The sequence below is a fragment of the Osmerus mordax genome, chromosome 13 (genome assembly GCF_038355195.1).
Source record: "Osmerus mordax isolate fOsmMor3 chromosome 13, fOsmMor3.pri, whole genome shotgun sequence".
Classification (NCBI taxonomy): Eukaryota; Metazoa; Chordata; class Actinopteri; order Osmeriformes; family Osmeridae; genus Osmerus; species Osmerus mordax.
In genome coordinates, this window is record NC_090062.1 from 3,571,660 (window position 1) to 3,597,997 (window position 26,338).

A 26,338-nucleotide genomic window follows, 5' to 3' on the forward strand; every position below is an offset into this window, starting at 1 on the left:
GATTGACAGGCAAGAATGAAAATGAGGCGGACACTTGGTCACGACTTCAGTGCAAACGCGTCCTTTTGAGGAGACCTCTAAACTTGGATCATATCACCATGGGAGCTATTTGTATTGCAAGGGACTTCTGTTTGTTTTTGCTCTTGTTAAATACTCGCCAAAGCGCTGCGCTTCCAGAGAACCGAGGTACGTTTTCTAAGTTTCATAGACTGTTTTTACGCACGCTTAAGTGACTGTTTGCGCTCATGTTGTTGTTTTCCCAGTGAATGCGTTAGTTTCCAACTACTACATACCTCTGCAGAATTACAGATCGATTTTATTTATATGATAGACAACAAATGCTGCCTTTCGAACACAGTCAATGTGTTTTGTGTTTGTGAGGTAGGCTATTTCACCGACTAACCGTTTACGATTGGAAAATGTTTGTTTCTAGCATCTTATTGGGAATTCAGAACGAAGAGTCTTCTTAGTGTGAATATAAAATAAGATGGATTCTTTGTAAAAATCCAATCCCATAAGCTTTGAACAAACACGATCAAATGTACTCATGATATATTCCTTTATGATTGGATATGGATTACTATGATCTGGCATGAGTAATGAACAAGTCTTATTTTTAGATGATATAAGGACGTGGTATTTAAACAACCTGGTGTGATTTCAATGCAGACCCATGTGCAGAGGGAAGTGATGGCTGTCACATTGACGCTATTTGTCAGAATGCTCAAGGCTCATACAAGTGCACGTGTAAAGCAGGCTTTAAAGGGGATGGTAAACACTGTGAAGGTAATTATATACTCGGTAATTACAGTGAAGCGATGACTCCTCTCATCAGATTACTTACACATTAGGTGATCCTTAAAGTTACAACAGACACATTCATTTAAAGTACCCCCACTGAAATTAAACATAACAGTAACTAGGCTACATATTATTGATCTCTCAGTACTACATATATTTAGTGTTCAAACTGTTTGTGGCTAGTTTTATACACCAAATACTCAAATGGCGAACCTTCATCGATCTTGAATTATATCCCGTTTCTTAGACATTGATGAATGCGATATGGACTACAATGGTGGCTGTGTGCACGAATGTAACAACATACCAGGCAATTATCGTTGCACTTGCCATGATGGATTCAATTTAGCACACGATGGACATAATTGTCTGGGTAAGAGATGTTTAACTATAAGGTGTAAAGGAGTATAATATAAGTCGACAACCTATATTCAAATTAATGTCACATGGTCGAAAAAGAAAACGTCAGGAATGGCGCTGTACTTGACAATTAGCATATGAAATGAAGACAGTTTTTTAGTTTCATTTTGTAGAATTGTTTTATTGAGCAAAAATCTAAATAAACAGTTGGTCATAGGTTTATAGGTTTTATTTTACCTAGCAGGTTTGTGGCAGGTAGCTTAGAAAACTCTTAGCTGTGTTTGAAATGTTAGAGTTACAGTAGCCTACCATGTCTAACAGGTTATGAGGAATGGATGTTCATGGTTTAGAAATGTAATGTTTTGGTTATCACTGCAGATGTGGATGAGTGTGTGTTCAACAATGGAGGATGCCAGCATACATGTGTCAACACCATGGGCAGCTATGAATGCAGTTGTAAAGAAGGATCTTTCCTAAGTGACAACCAGCACACTTGTATTCAACGTTCTGTGGGTGAGTGACTGCAGATACATAGATCATCCCCTGTTCTATCCAATGCCATGGAAACAGTCTGTCTGTCTGTCTGTGTGCGTGTGTGTCAGTGTGTGTGTGTGTCAGTGTGTGTGTGTCAGTGTGGGTCTGTGGGGGTGCAAATGTATAAGCCTTGTCAGGGGCAGAGCAGCGAATTATGGAGCTAATGATCAAATGTTCACACACAAGGTGGTGATTGACAGCAGAATGAGGGTTGACAGCTTTTAAGTCGGATCCCATCTCAGGCATCATCTGCAAACCCACACTGTGGGAAAAGAAGTCCTGTGTCCCTGGGAACAACACAAGTTAATAACTGCAACACTTGGGCCTTTGTGGCCTGTGTCATAGATGAGAATAAAGCTCCTTTTTTATGTGTCGGTTGCTTCTCAGTATTGTTGAGATGCAAGTGCTTTCCACACCATTGGTTTTTCTCTTGGCAAACCCGCCAAACGCCTACACCTTTAAGGATTTGCTGTGCATGTAGGAGCAGTTCCCAGTGGTTTGGAGAGAAGAAGTCGAATGATTCCTGGACGGTTAATAGGTCTGATGAATATGGTTTTACTGTAAATACCACAGTGTTGCTTTGCGTCAAAGTATATTCCTAAATCCTACAGCTGTGGGGAATTGCCAGGAGTAACTCAAATGAACCGACAGATGTGTTCAAAGCTAAACAGGACAGAAGCCTAAGCTCTTCAACATCTACTTCACCTCAGGTCCATTCAGAGAACAGCTCCTCGGCTGGATCTGCCAGCACTCTCACTACGCCTTTGAGGGAACTCTCATTCATCCTGCCGATGTGGCTTTGCTCTTTGTTTTGAATCGCCTCAACCGGCTCCATTTGGAGCTGCACGTTTAATGGGTCCACTGCCCTCGTTTGTCAGCCAGATGAATGCACCAGGCTTCCCTGAGCAGCAGTATTGTTCTGTGCCTAAAAGGCCTGTTGCAGATCTCAAGTCAGCGTATAACACCATTATACGACGGATCAGAGGCCAACTGTAAACGTCATGGCCTGCAGATTATGAGTGTAGCTGGAGTGGTGCTGAACATTCAGTGTCTTGAAGTCCTCTAATTTTCGGCTATTGGGGTGCGATAATTCAGTTTTCAAGCAGGTTCTGAGTCTCTCTGTCTCTGTCTCTTTGTCTCTTTGTTTCTTTGTCTCTCTCTCTCTCTCTCTCTCTCTCTCTCTCTCTCTCTCTCTCTCTCTCTCTCTCTCTCTCTCTCTCTCTCTCTCTCTCTCTCTCTCTCTCTCTCTCTCTCTCTCTCTCTCTCTCTCTCTCTCCCTCTGTTCCAGAGGGCCTCAGCTGTATGAACAAGGAGCATGGCTGTGCTCACATCTGTAAGGAGACTCCCAAGGGTGGCGTGGCCTGTGAGTGCCGCCCGGGGTTTGAGCTGGCCAGGAACCAGAGAGGATGTATCCGTACGTGTCGCTGCAACCCACCCCACCCAGGTCAAACACACATACTGTACAAGCCAGGCGCCTCTGACCTAAACTGACCTGCGTTTCTTTGTCGTTGTTATGGGTCTAGTAACCTGTAACCATGGTAACGGGGGCTGCCAGCACACCTGTGAGGACACAGAGCAGGGGCCAACGTGCAGGTGTCACGTGAGGTACACCCTGCATCCTGATGGGAGAACCTGTGTAGGTAAGAGATGACCTCCTGCACCCAGACACTTTGACACAGTTCTAACTGCTGATATAAACAGCTTGTGCTGTTTTCAATGCAAACACCTTCCTGCTTATTGAGACTCACGTCAACTCAACTCAAATTAGATTTGTATAGCCCTTTTCACAAGCAGTGTCACAGAGGACTTCACATACGCCCATGGATCTGCACCTAAACCATGCTACATAAAAACCGAACTCAAGTTAAGTTGTAAATACAGTGGATGAAATAGTTCCTGTGTTGGAGCAGCTTTCTAAGTTCACCTAGCCGGATGACTCATCCGTATTTACACCCCAGCCACACCATGGTTGGGATAAGGATCAGTCATCAGATATGCGTGGAAGAAGTAGGGGAGGCCTGTTGGTTCAGCCAGCAGTGTGTGTGGGCTCCAGCATTATCACTGCGTTGTCTCCTCATCCATCTCCCAGCTCCATGTCCTGAACTATCTACCACACACAGAGATTGTCCATACTGTATGGCTCAGGAGTAAACATGCAGCCGGTTACAGAGAGGAACCACACACACACAGAGGACCCCTCGCGCTCTCACTCAAAACCATAGCTACTGTATCAGTCTACCCAACGTTGTGCTAGATGTGACGTTCTGGGTCTCTCTCTGTGTGTGTGTTCCAGAGCGAGACGAGGCCACCGCCGAGCCGTCGGACCACAACGCCACATCCTTCGCCGAGGTGGACAAGCGGGTCAAACGCAGGCTGCTTATGGGTAAAATAACACTGACACGATTCCAAGGTGTACGTACAGCTCTGGTAGAACACCGGGAACCAGGCTCTCAATACACTACAAGCCAGGCTAGTGGTTCTGTCAGTCTGACTGCTTGAATGACTGTGGTGGGCTGAGCTGCCAGAAGCCGACCGGGAGTGTTTGGAAAGGAGAGAAGTGGATAGTCAGTAAACCAGGGCATTCCTCAGGCTTTGGAGCAAACTGTGAAATGACTACGGACTCACACTTTCTCAGCCGTGATTTCTCCCTCTGAGGAGCTACGCGTCTGTAACAGAGTGGTACATTTCACATGTTTTCCTTTGGTTTTGGACAGGATTGGGGTTGGGTTGTCTTCAGCATTTAGCACTGTCAGTCATGTGGTGCTGTGGCAGCATTTTAACATAGTAAAACAGGACTTGGTCGCCATTATAGAAAGCACTACACATTGCCCTCCAAAGTACCACATTATTACCTACAAGGTTACTGCTTAACAGTGTCTGTGGGTTTGATGAATGCAAATAGTTGATGAGTACATATTGGTGTACACGTATCAAAAAAGCCCACCCACCCAATGTCAATGCAAGTTCATAGTTATTTAATAACCCTTCCCATGATGCTGTGCATGTGAGTGTTTATTCCCAGCGTGCCTTGCCTTTCAGAGACCTGTGCTGTGAACAATGGCGGGTGTGACTGCACCTGTAAGGACACATCCACGGGCGTGCGCTGCAGCTGTCCTGTGGGGTTCACACTGCAGCCAGACGGCAAGACCTGCAAAGGTCAGACCCACAGGCAGGCTTAGACCCCGCCCCCATCTCATCTGACAGAGAGTGTATACCGCTCAGCATCGCTAGTCAGCTGAATGCATCTGTGGCCTTCCCTTCAGGCACCACTCTCACGATGTTCTTTCTCTCAGATATCGATGAGTGTGAGCTCCACAACGGGGGCTGTGAACACTTCTGCAAGAACACCATTGGCAGCTTCCTGTGTCACTGTAGAAAGGGCTTCAAACTGCTTACTGACGAGCGCTCCTGCCAAGGTAGGCTTCGTCATCACCCCTCTACCCGTATGAGAGTGTGTGTGTGTGTGTCTGTGCACGCGGTGTGTGTGTGTGTACTGGGAGATAAGACAGGGTGGGACATTCGTACACAATGGTGCCAGTATCGACTTGTCAGATTCCTCTGAAGATCCTTAACGTGTGCTCAAATACAGCTTCACGTTTTGGCCACATTCCCACAACGCACATAGATCCCTCGGCAAGTGAAATCCCCAATACCTCATGCGAATCCTGATAAAACAACTATTTGATGTGTCTGGTTTGTATTTCTCCGGAGGGAAACCTTCTTAATGAGGCGTGTGGGTGACTGTCATCACTGCACTTTTGATTGCAGATATAGACGAGTGCTATTTCGAGAGGACATGTGATCACACGTGTGTGAACTCCCCTGGCGGTTTTGAGTGTGTGTGCAACAAAGGCTACACCCTGTACGGACTGGCCCACTGTGGAGGTAAGAGGGCAGCCTGCCATACACTGCCTCCATGTTGACAGTCACTGTCATGTTCTCTCGAGGAGAATCGATGACCTAGATCGACACAGTTCGATGCAGTGCATTGAATGCACCGGACGGTGTACTGAAGACAATGGCATTCCTGGTAAAGGTTGTGGGTTGGCCTTCTGGAAATCAAAGACAAATGGCGATTATTGATGGTGTGTAATCATGATATTGATTTGTCTGCTCTGTTCTCAGATATAAACGAGTGCAGCGTGAACAATGGAGGTTGTGAGCAGGGCTGTGAGAACACCTTGGGTGGGTTTGAATGCCAATGCCACCCTGGTTATAAGCTGCACTGGAACAAAAAGGATTGTGTTGGTAAGACAGTGCCCACAGATGCTATGATGTGTATGTGTGTGTGTGGTGTGTGTTTGCATGTGTACTCTGTGATGTGAAGTTGACCTCTGGGGAATGTGAAATGTAAAATGATTGTTGTTGTTTTTTGCGAGTCAGTCTTGGGGTTCCAAAAACAGGAGATACTTTGAGTTCAGTTTGTTTCCTTCTTCTTGGCTCTTCTCTGTCTTAGTGTTTCGCTTCAAAACAAGGCCAAAAACCCTGAAAGTCATTCCTGCTGTTTCTACTGTCTTCTGTGACTCCTTCAAGTCTCCTGTTTCTCCTTTACCACTTCCTCCTCCTGCTCGTCTACTCTTGTGCTTCCTCCAGTCGACCACAGTCAAACGTTTTCTCTTTACCTCCGAGTTTGTTGTGGTTTCTATCTAGAGGCTGAGGGTTTACAACCTGCACAGCCCCCCTCTAAACCTACCTTGAACTGCAGCAAGCTGGAAGGAGGTGACAGCTGCTTCCTGACTTGCCAGTCCCAGTTTCACATCAGCAGTGGTGAGTTAACCTGTCACTCAGCAGCACTCAATCAAATTCAGAAGCGACCTGAAACAGCCGTTCTATCCCAAAGGTTCATTTATTTATTTTTTACACACAAACGTCTCTTTTCTAAAGTGAATGTACACTATGTACTGAGGTTCTCTGCAGTCCCTAGGTTTCTCCAGTTAGCGACGTGAGGCTGCATAGCAGCCCCTCATGTTCCGGCACGCCGACTGTTTGCCGTTGGCTTTTGTGGCCCTGCCTTTTGTCTTGGCTGGCCTGTCTCATGGCCCCTGTGTGTGTTTGTAGGGACTGGGGATTCCTATACAGTGACCTGTGGAATGCCTCTGCCCTGCCTGTCTGGAGCACAAAGGAACAACAGTGGCTCGTATTGCACGGGCAAGTACACAACATCACTGAACTGCAGCAGACCGGAGCACTCCGTGACATCAACAAACTCGCAAACACTCACAGGGAAAACTACTTGACACCCACTCAAGCTTTACATTTGCTCAGTACGTCGGGACAATATGGAGGTTGAGGGTTTTTTTTCCTGTTTGTCTTGGATTAACAAGCTATTCTTCCCCTTTGTTGTGTCGGATCAGAAGTGTCAAGTGTTCCACGGATTAAGACCACGGCCACTTTTAAGTCTGGCCCGGGAAAGTGCAACCTGAAGCGGAGTCAGGACAGGCTGAGAGAGGCGTTGAGCACAGCTCAGTCAGGTATGGGAGTCCCTCACACATTTCCCCAAGCTCCTCCAAATAGGAATGACAGATTTGAATTACAACAGTTTCCTGTAACTGTGATGAAACAATGCAGGTTTTCCCTCCAAGTGCCTACATTTCAACAACAATGTCAATAAAAGAAACCAGACCTTGGGGCTGAGCAGAAGGAAACTGTGAGGGAGCCAAATATGAAAGAAATATGTGGGGGAAGTAGTATGGTCCAAAATGTTTTGAATGTCTCAGCACTGCACATTGTCTCACAGTGACAGGGGAAAATGTAATTAGCCATAGCATGCCTTTCAGCTTGGCCCTACCCAGCCATCAATCAAACGGACTTCCGATTGTTGGATTATTTTGTTTATTCAAAAGGTTCCGGCATGGTGTTTAACATCCCTTAGTGTCATATGAAAAGACACAATTGCCTCTAGAAAGGGACATTCTCCCAGTCTCTTCTCTTTAACCCCTCCTCCCTCCAACACTCCGTCCAAAAGTAACAAATGGACTGAGAAAAAGACTGGATGTTCAACCCCGAGAAATCACAGTGGCTCAGAGCCAATTTTAGGATTATTTATTCATTATTCAAGTATTTGTTTGGAATATAATTCCCATAACCCGTTTCTACAAAAAAAGATTGAGGACTGAACACTGAATTGTGTGTGTGTGTTCACAGACAGCAGGTCTCCCTTCACAGAGAACGTCCAGTTCAGTTACGTGAGCCTGCACTGCGACTCGTCTGGCCGCCGTCTGCGGAGCCGCCACGGCAGGAAGGCGGGGGAAGAAGACGGCTCCTCCATCACCGCTGAGTTTGAGCTGGATGTGAACCTAGAGGAGGTAACAGGTTGGTCTCTCTGCCCTACCTGCCTGTGACCTCAAACCTCGGGGTTGCACGCTGCCACATGTTTCCCCTCTCCCTCTCTCACTCTCTCTCTCTCTCTCTCTCTCTCTCTCTCTCTCTCTCTCTCTCTCTCCGCTCCTGCTGTTTTTCACTTAACTAGACAACGTGTTAAAGTATCTCCTGTTTTGACGTGGCTGAGGTAGTTTCTGGGTGTGTGAGACCGGGTGGAAGTATTGGGGTCTCCTCGGGTTGTTCAAAAGAGTCTGTGCGAGAGGATGTGCATGAGTGTGTTTGTGTGTGTGCGTTGGGTTTGCCAATCCCAGTCAAGCACCAGTCGGCATCTTTGAATGTGCGTGTTGGGATTTTGCGGTGTTCGTTTTCCAAAGCCAGTTTTGGTATTGACTGCTTCTCTCAGCAGAGAGCTGTGACCTGGGCTGTGTTCGTCGACGCTCAGAGAAGAGACTGAGGAAGACCATCCGTACCCTGAGGAAGTCCATCAACAGAGAACAGTTCCACCTCCACTTTGCCGGCTCCGACTACGAGCTAGCCAAACGGCTGGCCCAGCCCGTGGACCTGCCAGAACACTGTGGGACAGGACAGGTGCTGGTGGACCGAAAGTGCGGTGAGTGAGCCCCCTTTACAGAGCTAGCTGTGTCTCTCTCTGACCGATGGACCACTGCAGCCCAGTAACCGGCAGTCCTGCTGGACACACTGAGCAGCGGCTCATAGTCATGTCTTTAAGTAATTGAAATAGTCCATGCCAGTGATATATATTTAGACATGTTGGTTTAATGATTGGATTTGGAGCAGGTGTTGGCCAGATGACGGCCATGTTTGGACGCAGACGTGCTGTAATGAGCTGCTGAGGGGAGGGAGTTGGGAGCGCGAGCTCGGAGAGAGAGAGAGAACAGAGAGGCTGTTGTTGACCGAGAGATCTTCCAGCATCTCCGGGGGATGAAGTGCAGCCCAAGGTGTGATGGCGGCTCCGTGCTCGCCGCTGCACCCTGGTCCTTTTTCATTTTACTGCCCATGGTGGGGAAAACATCCATTAGCTTTAATGGCACACTGTCAACAGCGAGGGGAGGCTGGCATGTGTTTTCTCTGGCTCAAACGAGCGTGTGCCCCCAGTTTGGGGCCTCACAGCCAGCTTAGCGCTGGCGGCTTTCCGCCTGGCTCTGCCGGGGCCAGTATGAGAGGCTGAGATGATTCGAAATACCAGCTTTCCAACCGAATGGTCATTAATTTAGCCCCCAAGACCCTAGTCTAAACCTAGACCTACATCTGGCTGCAGTTTTCAAGGCTTCTCTCTCCACAAAGAGGCGTTCTGAAACAGACCTTCTCAGTAAGCAGGTGACCTTCTCTTTCTGGCATGGGCGAGGTCTGATCCTGAACTTAAATGACCCAATACTGTGTGTAAGTTTTATCGACTGTATCTCCTAAGTCTACAAAGTTTTCTGCTACAAGGTTGTCCTGCACTACAATCCTAGATCATCATTAAGCTGCCTGTTGGACAAGGCAGGGGTGCAGACATGTAATTTGGTCGAGGGGCTGAAAGGGAGCCTTAACCCTCAGCTCTATAAAGAAGCTATATTTTTTTTCCCTCCACCCCACCTCCCCCACTGGCTTAGCTCACTAAGTGCAGTTTAGCCCTTTCAGTTTGCCCACTCCATTGTAAATCCCATTGGGGCTCATTCTCAGTGCCTCAGTAGGGTAAGAAATCCCCCCACAACAACATGGTTTCAGCTGTCCTAAGAGAGAACCGGCCAATGTTCATTTCCCATGTTGCTATTTAAAGTCATACAAATAGTAGTCAGACAACTCTAACCAGGTAGTTAGTGTTAATATGTTTCACGGCAATGCCCCTATCTTCACATTTTAGTGGAAATGTATTTTCTAAGTAGTCATTTTGACTACTTGGTGGCTTTTGTATTGGTTCTGGCAAAAAAAAAAAAATTACAATCGTGTTGTGCATTGAAAGTGGTTTAATGTGTTATTATAAACAAATCAGTAGCCTGGAGCATAGCTTGGTGTCGGGAGGTGTCTGAGATGCTGTGAATGAGTCTTGAGCATTGAGCTGCTTTGTGAACACTTGTGTGCCTGTCTAGTCTATTAGAACAGTGTTGTGAAGCTGTTTGCATGTTTGTTTTTACATGGGAGATGTTTAGGAAGTGCTGTTGATTCAAGCTGGCAGTTTGAGTGCTATATCCCCCCTCAGCCAGGGCCACTCTGCATGACCCCAGCCACTAAACCGCTGAGGAGAATTGACTTCAGCTACACCATGGGAATCAATTAGCATCAGCTGTTTGGGCCTCTGCTTGATAGGCGCAAGAAGCGATTTGGACAGGCAGAATGGGGAGATTCAGAACCATGACCCCTTTTATTGGGTTCAGCTCCTTACTACTGTGATACCATAGTGTTTGCCTATGTCATCAAATAGGCAAGAGCTGGGGATTTGAATAGAGGTGAAAGGTCTTTTAAACCTCTTTGGGGCCATCAATTCGAGGACTCTATAGAATTGCCTCTTTGCATCTGAAAGGCTTCAAGGTTTTTTTTTCTCACTCTCACTCTCTCTCCCTTCTTTCCCTCTCTCCCTCCTTCAAATAAAAGCTGGAGGAGACAATGCAATGGTGGCTCCTTATGGTCATTCAGCATAAACAAAAGGCAGAAAAAATGAACTGCCCTTAAGAGAATTACATTTTCTTTCTTCTGAAGAAAGTCTAGCAATTTGCAGAGGCATATATAATGGCGGTGCATGAAAGCTTGGTCAATGTTGCCTCATTAACGGTAGTTCTCTCTCGAAAAACAGCTCAGATTCTACCGAGGGACATTTCGAAGCAGAACAACAACAAAAAAGATTTCTGCTTTTGAGAGAGATGATTAGGTACTCATGAACATGCTTGACATCACCCCCAGACAGACACAATAATTCACAAATTAATTACAGGTGCCTTTCTAGAAGGTAGAAAACCTAAAAGAGAGAAATGAGAGCCAATGGTGCACATCCCTATAATCAGGCCTATGCAGTCTAGAGAGATAAGAGGCAAACTACCCTTTGACTTGCCCCAGTGTCTGCTTTGGTAGGGGTGAGGGTGCTTATGAAGGTATTAAGAGCTCTTTGGCGATGCGCAACCATGTTATGTGAAGTATAAGAGCCTGTTTGATGTGGGCCACAAAGGCAGCTGTGGAGGAGCTCTGTGCTCTTATTTGTCTGGATTTTTTGCATAGCTGCATCAGGTCGATTTGCAATGCCTTTTTAACAGCTTAACACTGGGCCTCTGTGGTGCGCTCGAGTACTTTGTATATGCGTGTGTCTGCGTGTGTGAGGGAGAGAGGGGGAGAGCTTTGCTTTGGAAGCCGTGTATGTGTGAGGTGTGTTTTTGTGGGCAGCATCTTTATCCAACCCTTCTGCTTCATTCGTTCTGCTAGTGAGCTGCACTGCTGGAACGTACCACGACGGGGATCAGGGAAGGTGTGTTCTGTGTCCAACTGGAACATACCAAGATGAGGAGGGGCAGATGTCCTGCGAGCTCTGTCCGGGGCCCGAGGTGCATGGAGGCACCAAGACTGTGGGAGCACGGAACATCTCAGAGTGTGGCGGTAAGGCACAAGTCAGAACCTGAACCACTACATAGTCCAGGTCAGAATATCAATAATTAGGGACCATTATTGGCGTGCTCAAAAGGAAATAGGACTAACTTTGGTCTGCTACTGGAGCCAGAAAAAAAACATTATGTTTACTCAAATCTTTTAAAACCAACCTTTAAAGGTTTTTCTTTCCAAATCCCATCCTGTTATGTGTATGGACTCCCCAGAAAGGAGTGGTGCCCTGATAAGCATCTCGCCAGCAGATGTTCTGCTTTGTATAACGTCTAGGAACTCTCGGCTTACAGCATTTTAAGCCCTGTTTGAATTAAACAGGCACACACCCGGCCCCTACCCACTTCTGAATAAAAGAAAAATTGAGCCACCACTTTTTCAGCTCCGCAAACACTGTTATCACGGCCAGTTTGTGGCTGAATTGTCTGATCCCATCTCCCGCTTCTCTGAAAGATAGACTAAACAGAGAGAGCTATAGAGCTATCGTTGGAGTCTCTGGGGCAGCCAGTTTGTTAAAGTCACTCAGAAGATATGAGAGAGGTTGTTCAGAGGAAGATAACAGACATGACATCACCTGAATGACATCTGCTCTGGTCCGAGATAGTCCTGCAATGATAGAATGTCAGGCGGTTAACTCCCTGTCATTCCAATTTATAGGGGCTATCATGGAGCAAAACATTGTTATTGACCTGACAGACTTCAGTATGTGTCTGTGTATTGCTATATCAGAACTGGCCTCATACTCTTGTGTTCCCAGGTCAGTGTCTCCCTGGCCAGTACTCCCATGACGGCTTCCTACCCTGCTTCTCCTGTCCCCTGGGCACCTACCAGCCTGAGGTGGGTCGCACCTCCTGCTTCCCCTGTGGAGGGAGTCTGGTCACCAAACGCCACGGAGCCGTGTCCTTCCAGGAGTGTGAGACCAAAGGTGAGGAGGTCCTCTTCACGTTCCAGCTGCACCAAGCCTGGCTCCAGAACTGTGTTTGCATGCCCCAACGCACCGTCACTAACTGACGTGTTGCATCGTAACATCATAGTACCATGTATGGGAGGCTGGTGGAGGATTATACAGAGTTCCATGTTTCTTTATTTGAAAGTGAGCTCTACTGCCCCCTGCAGCGCACTGTTTGATGCTAACAGACTCGATCCGAGTTCCAACTACATTTGACAGAAGCACACATACACACATTCCAAGCTGTATTTGAAGACCTAATCCAGTACAACTTTTTTTTTCTTTTTCTGTTCTGCTCATGTAGTCCAGTGCTCACCCGGACACTTCTACAACACCAGTACACACCGCTGTATCCGTTGCTCAGTGGGCACCTACCAAGTGGAATTTGGTCAGAACTACTGCACCGCATGTCCAGGGAACACCACTACTGACTTTGACGGCTCCACCAACATCATGCAGTGCAAAAGTATGTTCAGTGTTTGAGTACGCACGACGGCTTTCTGAAAGAGAAAGAAAGAGAGGGACAGCATGTCTGTATCTAATGACTTTATAGACTTAATAAAACACTCCAGAGAGTAAAGGACAACACGTAAACCTGGCTCAACTCCTGTCTTGGGACTCACGAGAGCCATGTTGCTTGGTGACCCAAATGGAGTGCTGCTGCATATAATTGGCGTTGCTGCCCTAGAACAGCGTAAACTATTTGACACTATGCTGTTACCTCACAGACAGGCAGTGTGGAGGAGAGCTGGGAGATTTCACTGGCTACATCGAGTCCCCCAACTACCCGGGGAACTACCCGGCCAACGTGGAGTGCACCTGGACCATCAACCCCCCGCCTAAACGCAGGATCCTTATCGTGGTCCCAGAGATCTTCCTCCCTATTGAGGACGAGTGTGGAGACTACCTGGTCATGAGGAAGAGCTGTGAGTGCTGCATGTGCATGTGTGTGTGAAGGTCAGCAGGGTGTATCATGGTGTATGCGTGCTAAAGTGTAAGTGGCGAGGAATTGTAGGTGGCAATAGGCCATGAATTCAGTGTTTTGGAATTTGAAAGATGTCAGGTGTCAGGTTTGGCAGTTGAGGCTGCATAGCATGTTAGCGCCTCTATGAGGTGATGCACTTACAATAGGACAGAGCTTAATGCCCTTACGAGGTTGCAATATAACATTAGGGCTCCCGATCTTAATGTTGTTCTTGTGTCTGACACATGCACATATTTCCTGATTGCACAGCTCTTCCCAACTCTGTGACAACTTATGAGACGTGCCAGACATACGAACGGCCCATTGCTTTCACCTCCCGTTCCAAGAGGCTGTGGATCCAGTTCAGATCCAATGAGGGGAACAGTGGGAAGGGCTTCCAGGTTCCCTACGTCACCTATGATGGTAAGAAACTCACGTTCTCTGGGGAAGGCCTTGTTTTTTTCTCAATTTATGAATAGCAGAGATAAAAAAAGGGATACATGAACTAATGCACTGCCAATCTATGCATTTCAGAAGACTACCAGGAACTAATAGAAGACATAGTCAGAGACGGAAGGTTGTATGCATCGGAGAATCATCAGGAAATTCTCAAGGTGAAATCTGCTTTATTTCCCCCAAATGCATAGGACCTTGCTCTTTGTATTATCCACAGTCACACTTATATTTGCATATAGGGCCCTCTTGTGGCGACAACATTGTTTTCTATTTCTATCTATTGTTTTCTATCCTTTGAGTACCAAGTCTTTTTTAAGAGTAATCATTCTCATACCTGAAAACATCACCAAAACAAAACAATGTGTCGACACCAAAAATAAAAATAAAGTAAAAACAACAATGAAATGGCCTATGTGACAATGAGGAAGTGAATAGCAGCAATCTTCTTCAGACTGCTGTAAAGATACCAGCCTCTTAAAATATTCCAAAGAACCCTTAGACTCCAGTTTATCTTTATGGATGTCCTCTGTTGACATACTACAAACTATATTTAGAATCTTAACTTGTGTGTCTGTATCTTTTGCAGGACAAGAAGCTAATGAAGGCACTGTTTGATGTTTTGGCCCATCCACAGAACTTCTTCAACTACACAGCACAGGAGTCAAAAGAAATGTTTCCCAAATCCTTCATCCGATTCCTACGCTCCAAAGTCTTGAGATTCCTACGTCCTTAGAAGCAATTTGTTGCCACCAACTTACTCTGTGGAACTTTCATGAACAGTTTCTGTCTTAGTTACTGGCTTCAGCTTTTATATTCTCCACTGACCAATACACACATATCATTTAGTTATCCTGTCCTATGAGGATTGATGACAAGAGTGGACTGTACACTTAATGTAGTTATTTTGATGAAACAAACCAATCAGACATTTCTCACAGTAATTTCCTGTTGGAACTTGAGGAAAGCGATTAGTTCTGGAACAAAGTGGCAGGTTCTGACACCACTCCTTGCTCTTGCTTCCGTAGGATCATCAAATTATGTGCTTGAGATTGTTGAATGTTGAATGCTGATTCTGAAAAGTATTTTCAATGTTTGACTCTGAACTTGCAAACCGCTTATAAATCCAACCTTTGTTTGGTGATGCCCAAGAGCTTCAAGATATCCTTTAGTTTTCTAGCAATATGAATGCATCAGTTTGAACACTGGTAAATATATTCATGAAAATTCATGATGTATCTATATCTTCACCAATAGCATAGAAAGCAAGTGTCACCTGACATTAGTTATGTGAGATTTATACTGAATGTCAACAAGATAGATAGTGTGTACTTATAACATACTTAACAAGTTTCCTGTTTCACATTTAGAAGATAACTGGCTGAATGAGATGCAAAACAAATATAGCACAAATGTGACCTTATCCTGGGAACATTATAGCACTACAAGGAATGTAGTGACACTGCAAAAGCAATTATTCCTATGAATGTTTTGTATATGATGTAAAAAGTCTGTGATAATGATAATGTATTGTAGTTAACTGCATTCCTGGTATTAGTAGCTCTGACACATTAACACATACTCACATGTATGGTGGCTGCTTCAAGATCATGCTTAATTATAATTTTTCTCTCGAAATCATGGTTTTGCCTTATAACCGGACAATAGACAAGACCTTGCTCTGTCAAATTACTAATGTACCAGGACCACCAACAGCTACCAAAGACACTATTCACTCACAAATTGTTTTTAAAATGGAGAGATGGAGTAGCCTTCATACTCAAAAGCAGACCATTACGAGGGTGAGCCAGTCGTGAGACGGAGTGAGTGGATTGTAAAATAGAATTGCTCTATATTCACTTATGTTTTAGTAAATAAATGTATGTCTATATTTTTTTGTACATTTAACATGTTGTAAATAAAGCGAATAAAAGTATTCTTGTGTTTTGGTTTCATACCTCTTTTACTTTTATGCTAAATGAATAATAAAAGGCCTATGATTGGTTCCGGTTGTACCGTACTAACGGGGATATTATTCATGGACACAGGAAGACGCGCCTGTAGTCAGCTGATTAGGTTTTAGCTAGCTGGCTTGCTAGTTGTGGGCTCCTAAGTCTTTACAGTTGGTTCATAGTAATATCTTAGTATAAGTATTTTGCAGGTAAATTTCGCCATATACGACCAAACAAGTATTCTCGAATCGAAACAAAGGAAAATGGTGTCTTCCGTCGCTGTCCAACTGCTCTCAGTTGTTGTTTGTTTTCTACTTATGTCAACACAGACATCGGATGCCAAGGCAAGCTAGGCTAGGATGCTAGAACTATATTGATTTTTAATTGCAATCGCATGTATATTTAAAACGCACATTATTGGAATGTAACATCTTAACTGTAAAATTAGTTCGCTAGATACAGTCAGTTTACACGAGTACTGGGGTACTGTAACGTAGCTATCTTAGCTACTAGCCTTAACCTGCTATCGTTTGATGTTAGCTTCGTTTAAGAAAAGGCAATCGGCCGTTTGAGTCGTTTTGTGGTTGACTGTGGTATCTCGTCCCTGTCTGTCGCAGTTAACTAACTAACTATCAATATAATTATATAATTAATCTTATATTATTATTCTGATCCCCTAGAATTCAGAAGACATCCGATGTAAATGCATCTGTCCACCCTACAGAGAAGTAGAAGGACGGATCTACAAGCAAAATGTTTCATTGAAGGATTGGTACGTCAACACGAACACTGCCACAAATACAAACATGCCAACAATAAAAAAGAAAACATGTACCAATACAGCATCTTTACTTTTCTGTTTGTGCCTTTGACTAATTTCCTGTAAACCCTTCCCAGGCTTGTTGTTCTCTGCTTTAACTACTGTAAACCAGTGATATTGAGTTTGTATTCACCCCTAGTAACTGTCTGCATGTTGTGGAGCCAATGCCAGTTGATGGCAACGATGTGGAGGCATACTGCTTACGTTGTGAATGCAAATATGAGGAAAGAAGCTCTGGAACCATTAAAGTAAGTTCAGTGTGGGGTTAGTCGATATTTAATTAAGTTGAGTTATTACACACACAGACTATAGGTTGTTAAAGTGACACTACAACACATTCTATAACATTCTTTGACAATTATAATAGCGTTATAGTCAGGGCTAACCATGATGTACATGTCTACTCTGTTCCAGGTGACCATTATCCTCTACTTGTCTATTTTGGGCCTGCTGCTGCTCTACATGGTGTACCTGACCCTGCTGGAGCCCATGTTGAAGAGGAGGCTGTTTGGACACTCCCAGCTCATCCAGAGCGATGATGACGTTGGGGTATGTGCATTTGTATTGACCATGTCGGCGAAGGGATCGGGATGAGGGAACTTGCTAGGCTGATCGTGCTTCTGACATGTGTTCTTCTGTGTGCGTCTCATGTAGGACCAGCAGCCGTTCGCTAACGCCCACAACGTGTTGTCTCGTTCTCAGTCGCGGCCCAACATGTTGAACAAAGTGGAGCACGCTCAGCAGCGCTGGAGGAGGCAGGTCCAGGAGCAGAGGAAGTCTGTGTTCGACCGCCATGTGGTGCTCAGCTAAACAGGCCTTGTAGGAAATGAAGGCACTGGAAGAAGCAAATTCACTGTGACTGAGCCCCCCCTCTCTCTTCTGTCTGATTCCTCCCGAATATCCTAGACTTGCATCCTCATTTGTGAATGATTGCTCATTTGGAACTGTGCTTCATTGTGTATGATAATATGTGTTTGGGAAGTGATCATAGTGAAGGATCTCTGTCAGATTGGCTACATTGTGGTGTTTTGATCAGAGATCTTCAACATACTGCCAGTGTATAATATTGTATTAGGGATCTGTCTTATTTACTAATAATATAAGGAAGCATAATTTGTCACGGCAAATAGCAGTCTTTCACTCTCCAATGGATAATTCTAGCAATTTGCACAAGCTTATGTTTATCTTGGCTGATAGTTAATGTCAAGTTGTATAAAATTGGAGTATATGTTGCAGTTTCTAACAGCAAAATGAACATCAAGGTAATAATGTCTACAAAAAATCTCCTGTTGGGGAAATCACAAACAATTCATAAGAAATGTTTTGTAATATATACTTTCAAAATGCATGTTTTATTTGAAGTCCTATTTCCTGTATGAACCTACTTGGACGCTTTTAACTATCTACAGTAAATTTACAGGCAACTGGTCATTTGCTTGCATTGTTGTAAACACTCCTGTCATATTTCCATATTATTTGAGGGAATCCGGTGTGCATTATATAGGATGAAAATATATCATGCAATGTCGTCATTTCATAATAGTGCGAAATCATATATAGGCCTATTCCAATAACTCCAAAAGATGCCTGTTATTGTAGACAGATCCCAGTGTCACTGTCTACACACATTTTGTGTGCTGTGCTTGTCATCCCTTGAGCTCTCATTCCTTAATTAAGATGAATCTGACACCAATCCCAAATTCTCTTTTAGTTCTCTGCATAACTTGCATTGTCTCATACTTACATTAGACAGCATTTATATGACCATGTGTCAATACCACTGGATTGTGAAGACTGTTAGATATTGGTGGTAGGTGGATGGTTGCAAATGTGCGGCTAACTGATATATTGGGTTGATTTAATGAAAGTGTTCTTAACTCTTGTATCTGTGATACCTTCAATTTTGAAATAAATTTGTGAAATATTTTGGCAGTGTTTTATTCAAATACAGATGTAAAATGTAAGCAGTTGTACAAAATAGGCTACTTGTAGTTTTCTCCTGAAGTTTGTCCACCGGGAGGCAACATCTGAGATAAAAAACGTATGAGAAAAATCTATCATTAATTAGGACTAGTGCACAGTGCTCTGATGCAGTCAGTGATTAAGATGTCAGTGAAACACAAATTCCTTGAAGTATAGATAGTGCATAGTGGCCGTGATAAAATTGGTGGCACACACACATTCCTGGAATTATAGATAGTGCAGTGCCTGTGATGCATCTGGTGATGATGAGTGTCCAGAAGGCTGACATTTTGTCCAGATATACCGTAGTATCAAATGAATAGCCAGTGTCCAGAAAGCTGACATTTTGTCCAGATATAGTATCAAATGAATGGCAACTTCTGGACATTGGCCATTCATTTGATACTAGTCTACAGCTCCGGAAAAAAATTAAGAGACCACTGCAACTTTGTCTTTACTTTCCAAAAAGGTTGGGAAGGAGAATTTTGAGTGTGGAACAGAATTCATTTTAAGAGGCCACTGCAAGTTGAACCCCTCTGTTCCTCACTCAAAACTTTCCATAGCCTATCTAAGTTGCAAGACTTTATTGGACACTGGATAAAGTCCCATTCACGTTACTCGTCATTGTGGAATCACTCAAACACACTTTTGAAGCATAACACTGCCTGTGTCTCAGTGTGCTAGTAGAGTGTAGGTTCACGGTGAATGCAGACATGTCAATCGCACCATATTTTGCAATTTTGAGGAGGAATCCGCCATTGCTGATTGCGGCTAAATTATTCTTTGGAATTGTAGGATTAGGCTACAACTATCAAAAGTTATGAACAGAGATCAGACCACAAAAATCAAGAAACTATTAACGGCTATCAGAAAAGAGCATTGTTTGTCAATATCACATAATGTTGTTGTTATAGTTAAATAAATAAAAAGATTTAAACATGTTTAGAAGTACTGAAATGGGTTGTATAGTTAATATCATTAACCCGAATGACTTTCACAGAGTGGCCGTCATCGTTTCCTGTTCTCTCCATTTTTTCATTTTTTCTTCATTCCATGCCGTTATACAGACAAGATTAGTCTGCGCAGAAATCAGAATGTACTCGGTTTGAGAGCTGCAGTTTTGCTGTCAAGAATGGACTGTTGAACAGAAAACCGCCCAAAACAGAAAAAAACTGGTGAGGTGCATTTCATTGAGTATATCCCTAATTACTTGCTTAAGAAAACCATACATTAGAATAGTCTGGGTGGTTCCAATTCAGCACCTAATGAGAAGTTTGTGTAATATTCGATTGAACGAAAGATTTTCAAAACTTTTTATATTTCATAGGTTGTGGTTTGTTGTTTCCTGTTATTTGTATATTCACTTTAAAATGCAATATTGATACTCTTAAGGATTGGTTTTACAGTAATAGCAAAATACTGAACTATATCCAATCAACCGTGTTATATCGTGAACGGTAGGGGGCGCTTTAGTCCTTTTTATTGATGTCTTTGGCCTCAACTGGAATTACTCGGTTGGTTGTCTGCCTTTGTTACAGTCGCCTTCTTGAATGATCAAACTACACTTTTTGTTACAATTTGACATCTGATATTTTGGGGAATATTATATAGATGCTATCTGCTCCAATCAGTACTATCCCAGCTAAATCTTGCAAATCATGCATGAAGTGGTTCTGTCATAGTCAACCATTATCCTCTTGGAGTTCTTCACTCAAAGACTGTTGAAGAGCTTTCATTGTGTAGGCCGCTATTATGACTGCTGTGCTCTGGAGGGAAATATTTTAATGCCACAGAACTCAAGATAGCGGAGGTTATCTGACCTTCTGATACAGTTACTCTGATGTGTGTGCTCGAAGTGGAACTAGGGGACTACCCCTTACTTCTTGAACTGCATAATAATGGCTTTTAATGATTGAATCATGAATCAAGAAACATATACTTTGTTTGCTACTTTGTTCATAATGAGTGGTGGTATTGTCACAGGAGTAAACATCAAGTGTTATATTATTGCTCCATTTTTTATTCCCCAATCCTTTAATTCTTAGGAATGTATTTGTCCAAGAATGAAGCCAATGTGCTTCATGTCTCTGTCCTTCCAAACTGTAAGGTTGACAACTATAATAACATGAACACATTGAAGTGATGGAGACAAGGGCCCTCAGGCTACAGGTATCCTCTCTGCACATGAATACTGTACACAGTGACCTCAGTTCACACCGTATCGACACCAACAAGCGAAACGTATTGGGTGATCAAGGAACGACCGAGACACATCCTATGAATGAATTCATAATTCATGAATTCAATGAATCCAATGGAGATATTTGTTCATGGAAACTGCAGTAGCAACTGTTTTCAAAGTCTCATGGATGGCTTTTGTTGCAGTGCTTCCCATGGGTCACTGACTCCAAATGGAGTCCATATGAAGAACACAACCAAAATACGCTTTAGTGGGGCCTGGGGCTGCAGCACTTATTAGCAGTATGCATAATCAAACACGTTCGGAACAGCATAGATGTCTCTGTTCTACTAAAGGGGTTCCTACATCTGTATTTGTCTCCTATTCACTGAATAGAAATCCTATCATGACGCACGTGTACAATACATGTCAGTGGATGACTAACTGACTGATTGACAAAATACGTGAGTTCTCTACCATTCAGTACTATTTGTGTACGTTTTTTTTCTTCCTAGAGGCCCTGCTGATGTGTGGTTTTCCACAGGTAAACTACAAAGAAAACTGAAAAGGAAAAAAGCGCTGATGGGTCTCGTCCCCTCCCTCATTGTTGGTTTACTGTATTGCTGGCTTGAGGCACAAGTTCTGAATTGGTGCTCCAACCTGATAGGACTTGACACTGACGTTTGCCTCAGGATCTGTCTTGAAATGGAATATGCTGTGCACTAAAAGAAACAATACCTACAGTACATGATGGTGGGCAGCAGATAAGATAAATTCTCTCCCAGTGCTGTTTTCAGCTCTGAGGCTCTCAAACTGCGACTTGGGTTTGACCATCCTCATTTCCATAGCTCCCTTGACCTGCTGACCTTAAGCTATTTAAAATCTCCACATGCCGGAGGACAGAATCTCACAGGAATATTTTGTGGTAAGGGTGTGGTGAATACTGAATATAACACTGCAAAGTACTGTTGATACTGTTGAAAAGTTCTGGGGCTTTTGTGGGTTTCCTCAACATGGCCAATGTATCCTTCACAAATGTACACAACATTGAGTTTATTCATTTAGTGTATGCTGCGTGTGTTTTTCTTTCTTTCTAAATGGCTTTAACAGGTGTAAAAGGTAGACAGTTGGGGGCTTTGGGGAGATTATTTTGAAACAGATTTATAGCATTTAAAGCTCAGTGGACAAATTCCTGAGGCCAAGCATTAAAATGGGTTAGAATCTCTGTAGAATCTAGCACTAGACAAGCACCAATCATTCTATGACCAGAAGAAAAGGATTTGTCAATGAAAGTTGAAATTTTACTGGCTGAGTTTCCCAAGTTATGCTACAGCAAGAGCAAGGTAGCATATGTACAGAGAATTAACCCTGAAGGCAGTGCTGCTCGATAGCAGGGAACATTCCAGAAGTATCAAGTTTAGTTTGGGTTGTGCGTTCAACAAAATGGAGCATGTAAGTTTCCCTTTGTCTCACAATGCATGCGTTCCACTGAGCTATGTTGTGTCTTCAGTCCGGTCAGTTACTTGGAGTCCTTCCATGAGGCTTTAGAATGTATGAGAGGAGAGCTCAGAGGGAAGTTACACAGTGACAAGACAGTGGATGTCCTGCAAATCTGATGTTATGTGCTGTGATGACGTATGCGTGTGTTTTGCGACTTCCCCTGTTCCCAAGTCTGTCGGGTGAAAGGATGTCCCAGTGGACGGACTGAATTAGACCACAGTGTGGACAACGTGCTCATGATCAAGGAGAGGAGACACTGGAATTCTTTTGAGTCGAGTTGTTTTGTGGGAAAAGGATTTCATAAACTGCCAGTGCTGTAGGGCGATAGCGTGCCTTTCTCTTTTGCTCTAAATACCATACCGTTTTTATGTCTAAAAACATTTCTAAATTGATCTGCATATGTGCTTGTTAGTTTAACTTGATGGCCCTACAAATGTGGACACAAACATTGCATGGTATGATTCCTTCAAACCACAGTGATTGCAAATGAGTCTGTTTTGCTTGGATGTGGCCCCACACTTAAGGAAGCGAAAAACAGACACATTCTTTGGGTATGGTGATCTTCCTAACAGTGCTCATATTCCCTTGGGGATTGTTTAGTCCGGACAACATGTTGTTTCCCAGTGTGTTGGGATGACTGAACAAGAGATTAAGCCCCAAGCCCAGCCACATCGTTCTCATTAAACCAACCAGACAGTGACCTTTACACTGTAATCCCATAGGGAATAACATCAGCTAATACATTAAGAAAGGTGTGCTGCTTCAATATGTGTTCATATATGGCCACACAGTTTGCACACAGAACTTCTGATAGCAGGTATTTTACTGGTCTCTTGATTATTACATTTGAAGTTGACTTTATCACATCCCCATACAATATTTCATATAAACATTTTACCTTGAATAGTTTAGTACTCTGAATTGTTGTGTGAAACAGATCCAGAATGTGGACAACTTGATCATGACACTAAAGGACATATACTAAAGGCCTTCCTGAGAAACTCTATAGACTCCACCTCAGCTGCATACAATAGACAAGAGAGCCTGTGGAAACTCGTGGGACTGAGGGGAACAGCGCCAAATCCAGAGTGAAGTGGGGGGCAAACAATCTATCTCCATAGAAACAAGTCCAGCCCACGCCTCTCCAGCAAGCTCAAGGAGACCGAGAGAGAGGGAGAGAGTTTTGGTTAGGGAGACATGACTCCCAGTCCAAATCTATGAGTAAGAGGCAGGTTTCCAACATATAGGCTATTCGAGTTTTCTAGCAATTTAAGTTACGGATTGCAATTCCATTGAATAGGAAATTCTACTTTGAAGATGATCATGGAAGAGAGGCGCTACTTTGAGGTACAGTAAAGTTAATCGCTTGTTAATTTGTTGCGGGCACGATGTATCGTGGAGCTATATTGTCCGAATGTACACTTCTCGCTTACCATTGGCAGTCCATTTTAGCGGCTGCACGAATATGAAATATCAAATGTAACGCAGACATAGGTCTGAAACAACTTTCCGATATGCAGTTCTACATTAAATACAGCCATCTCTTATGATGATCACGTTTTTTTTGTCTTTGTTTTTTTCTTCTTATCATATGTAGCTGGCCAACTTCTAACTGGCAAACTAGCATCCTCTGTATAACACGCGATAATTTAAGAAGCGTTAAATACCAGGTTTCAGCTAGAACTGTACTCTCTCTTTTTTTCTAATCTCAGAGGGGCATCTCTGCAAAGATACACTTCTGCCTGGGCCTCCTGCTATCACTCCAAATACAGACCCTGCAGCTGCAAGCCCTTTTTCTTCAACTTTCCATGAACAGAGTGTCTATTGTGCACATCTAACAATGACCTCTCCTTCCAGCAGGACTGGGTTGTCAGCACAAAGCTGGGGAGGCCCCTCTCTGTTCCCTGTCCAGGGCTTGTGTAACAGGGGTGAGGAGGGTGGGATGTCAACAGATGCTTCAAGCTGTCATTATCAGACATTTTTATGTTTATTAGCCGATACACAATTAATGGGTGATCTACAGCATGCCCATGTCAGGCCCACCCTAGTCACCACACCAATAGCTTTCACGCCTCCCCTGTCCTCTGTCATAGTACACATCTGTATATTAATATTATCATTTCAGAAAGTTGATCTAGGCCTAGTCATGGTAACCATCCCACAGTCCCTTTATCAGAACTACTAATTGTGATACAGTGTCGAAGGGTCTTGAACAGGGCCTCAGTCTTCATCAACATCAATGATGGTGTTGTTGCTCCCTCTGTGGTCGGAGGCTCATGAGGAACCTTGTGATCAAGTACAGCCATGTCTCTGGGAACCCAGGCCAGAAAACAACCAGGTCTGAGTCTATGTTTAACCTTAGAGCCTAATCTTCATATTCATTGTGAGTGGTAACATAACAGCCCAGTTCAAGATGATACTTTTTTGTTATTATAGATGCCGATCTGTTATTATCTATCAAGTAGCTTGCTGTTATGTCTCGTTTGACCCGATTCTTTCGATCACACAATGTTGTGTTCAGTAGACTGAGGCCAAACCTGCTCTGAACGATGACCAGAAGTTGGAACATCAGTTGGAACTTGTGTTGAAAGTCAGTGGAGCATCACTTGTGCTGACTCCAGTCTGTCGCCCTGCTGTTCCTCCTCAAGTTCATTTCATCTCTGGCGTTTGCATATTAGGCCCACAGCGAGCGTGAGCAAAACACAGCCTACGGTCATCTTTAATGTTAACTTCACTTTAAACTTTAGTAACTTTTTGTAGTTCACCTGGAAAGGTACAGTTCATTTGACTTAATGAGCGTCGTCTTGGACCCTGTCCTCCATTACCCAGTCTACTCCCTTCTCTTGTTCATCCGGCCTTTGTTACCACAGGAACATGTTCGACACCGTATGTCACTTCCTGTCGTGTGTTTTGGTTTGGAGGGAAGGAGACACCTTTTATCCACTGTTGATGTGTGCGGCACTCTACTCCGTCTCAAGTGATAGGTGGGGCACTGTCTGAGTGTCTCCCTGTTCAAATAGCACCAATCCCATGTCCTCCTTGTTAAACGTTAGGATTGCAAATACTCCCAATGTTGCCTTAAGTGTCTTTCCTAGGGACTTAAACACCTGTCGAATGGATATTCAGGATGGCTGGTGCATTCTTTGAAGCTCACTTGCCATGCGAAGGCTCTTTATAAGGTAAACTTCCTGAACTGCAGGGAAGTTGACACCTTAGCTACAAATGATACTGGATTTACTTGCTAATTCTGTAGCATAACAACATTTTGGTCACGAATAAACGTGGGAAAAAGGAATGATGTTTTAACTCCTACCGAGATCTCCGGCCATTGTTATTTGGGCTAGAGAAAAAAAGCCCGGCTTAAATCTGGATTTTAGATACCGGCCCTCCTGCTTTCCTCATTCCTTGTAAAGTCAATGCCTGTGTGTCAAAAGTCATGAGTGTGACACACATCCTAACCCCCTGTAGCAGCTCCTATGGACATAAGCCTGTTTTCCACATGCCAGCCTCGACAGCTGTGCATGCTCATAACCAGGTTGCACAGACCTTTTTCTTTCTCCTCTCGTTTCCACAAAGAGCAAGTCTGCTATTATTGCCTTGAAAAGGAGGGAACTGTAAGCAGCTGAACGACTGACAGAGCGATAGAGAGAAAGAAAAGAAAGAAAGAAAGGGAGATGAAAAGGGTCTCTTTAAGAATGGGTTCCATCTGGCAAGTTGAGCCAGGGCTACAGTGGCATGGACCTGTGGGTATTGTGCTGGTGTGTGTGCAGCTGCTTTCAGCAGCGTCAACTTGGGGTGCCCCCTGTCCAGGAGTGAGAACGGACAGTGTGAGACTGGCACAGACAGCCCTCCGAAAAAACAACCATCCCTCGAGCCACAGACCATTCTTCTGGCTCAGGAAACCCAGTGGTCTCCTCACCCCTGGCACTGAAACTCAAGTCAAAAGGAGACAAAAACC

The 26,338-nt window shown here is 43.9% G+C and overlaps 3 protein-coding genes across 5 annotated transcripts in view; all 3 read left to right on the forward strand.

Moving 5' to 3' along the window:
• The first annotated feature begins 34 nt into the window (after positions 1-34).
• Positions 35-15,911, forward strand: scube2 (signal peptide, CUB domain, EGF-like 2). Its single transcript, XM_067248710.1, has 24 exons — positions 35-186; positions 670-786; positions 1,049-1,174; positions 1,540-1,674; positions 2,984-3,109; positions 3,219-3,335; positions 3,704-3,733; positions 3,950-4,078; positions 4,735-4,851; positions 4,989-5,111; positions 5,464-5,580; positions 5,821-5,943; positions 6,346-6,462; positions 6,754-6,841; positions 7,042-7,166; positions 7,840-8,007; positions 8,420-8,626; positions 11,431-11,601; positions 12,359-12,526; positions 12,855-13,016; positions 13,279-13,476; positions 13,785-13,937; positions 14,049-14,128; positions 14,557-15,911. Exons 1-24 carry the CDS (start codon positions 99-101, stop codon positions 14,701-14,703), a joined length of 3,132 nt encoding a protein of 1,043 aa, XP_067104811.1. The 5' UTR covers positions 35-98; the 3' UTR covers positions 14,704-15,911.
• Positions 15,912-16,020: 109 nt separating this feature from the next.
• On the forward strand, positions 16,021-18,190 carry tmem9b (TMEM9 domain family, member B). Of its 2 annotated transcripts, none has more exons than XM_067248808.1 (5): positions 16,021-16,263; positions 16,600-16,691; positions 16,879-16,987; positions 17,154-17,288; positions 17,394-18,190. In XM_067248808.1, the coding sequence occupies exons 1-5, from the start codon at positions 16,183-16,185 to the stop codon at positions 17,547-17,549; spliced, it is 573 nt and encodes a 190-aa protein (XP_067104909.1). In that variant the 5' UTR covers positions 16,021-16,182; the 3' UTR covers positions 17,550-18,190. The 2 variants fall into 2 exon arrangements, with proteins under 2 accessions (XP_067104909.1, XP_067104908.1); XM_067248807.1 differs by having other exon boundaries at positions 16,023-16,263; positions 17,442-17,980.
• A 1,644-nt stretch (positions 18,191-19,834) lies between these two features.
• The window catches only part of dennd2b (DENN domain containing 2B), a 44,808-nt gene continuing 38,304 nt past the window's right edge, over positions 19,835-26,338 (forward strand). The window contains exon 1 of one of the 2 annotated variants that reach the window (XM_067248762.1): positions 19,835-19,876. The gene's annotated coding sequence lies outside the window, so the exon portion shown is untranslated. Of the gene's footprint in view, positions 19,877-23,578; positions 23,728-26,338 lie in introns of those variants that run through there. The other variant, XM_067248761.1, reaches the window with a different exon arrangement.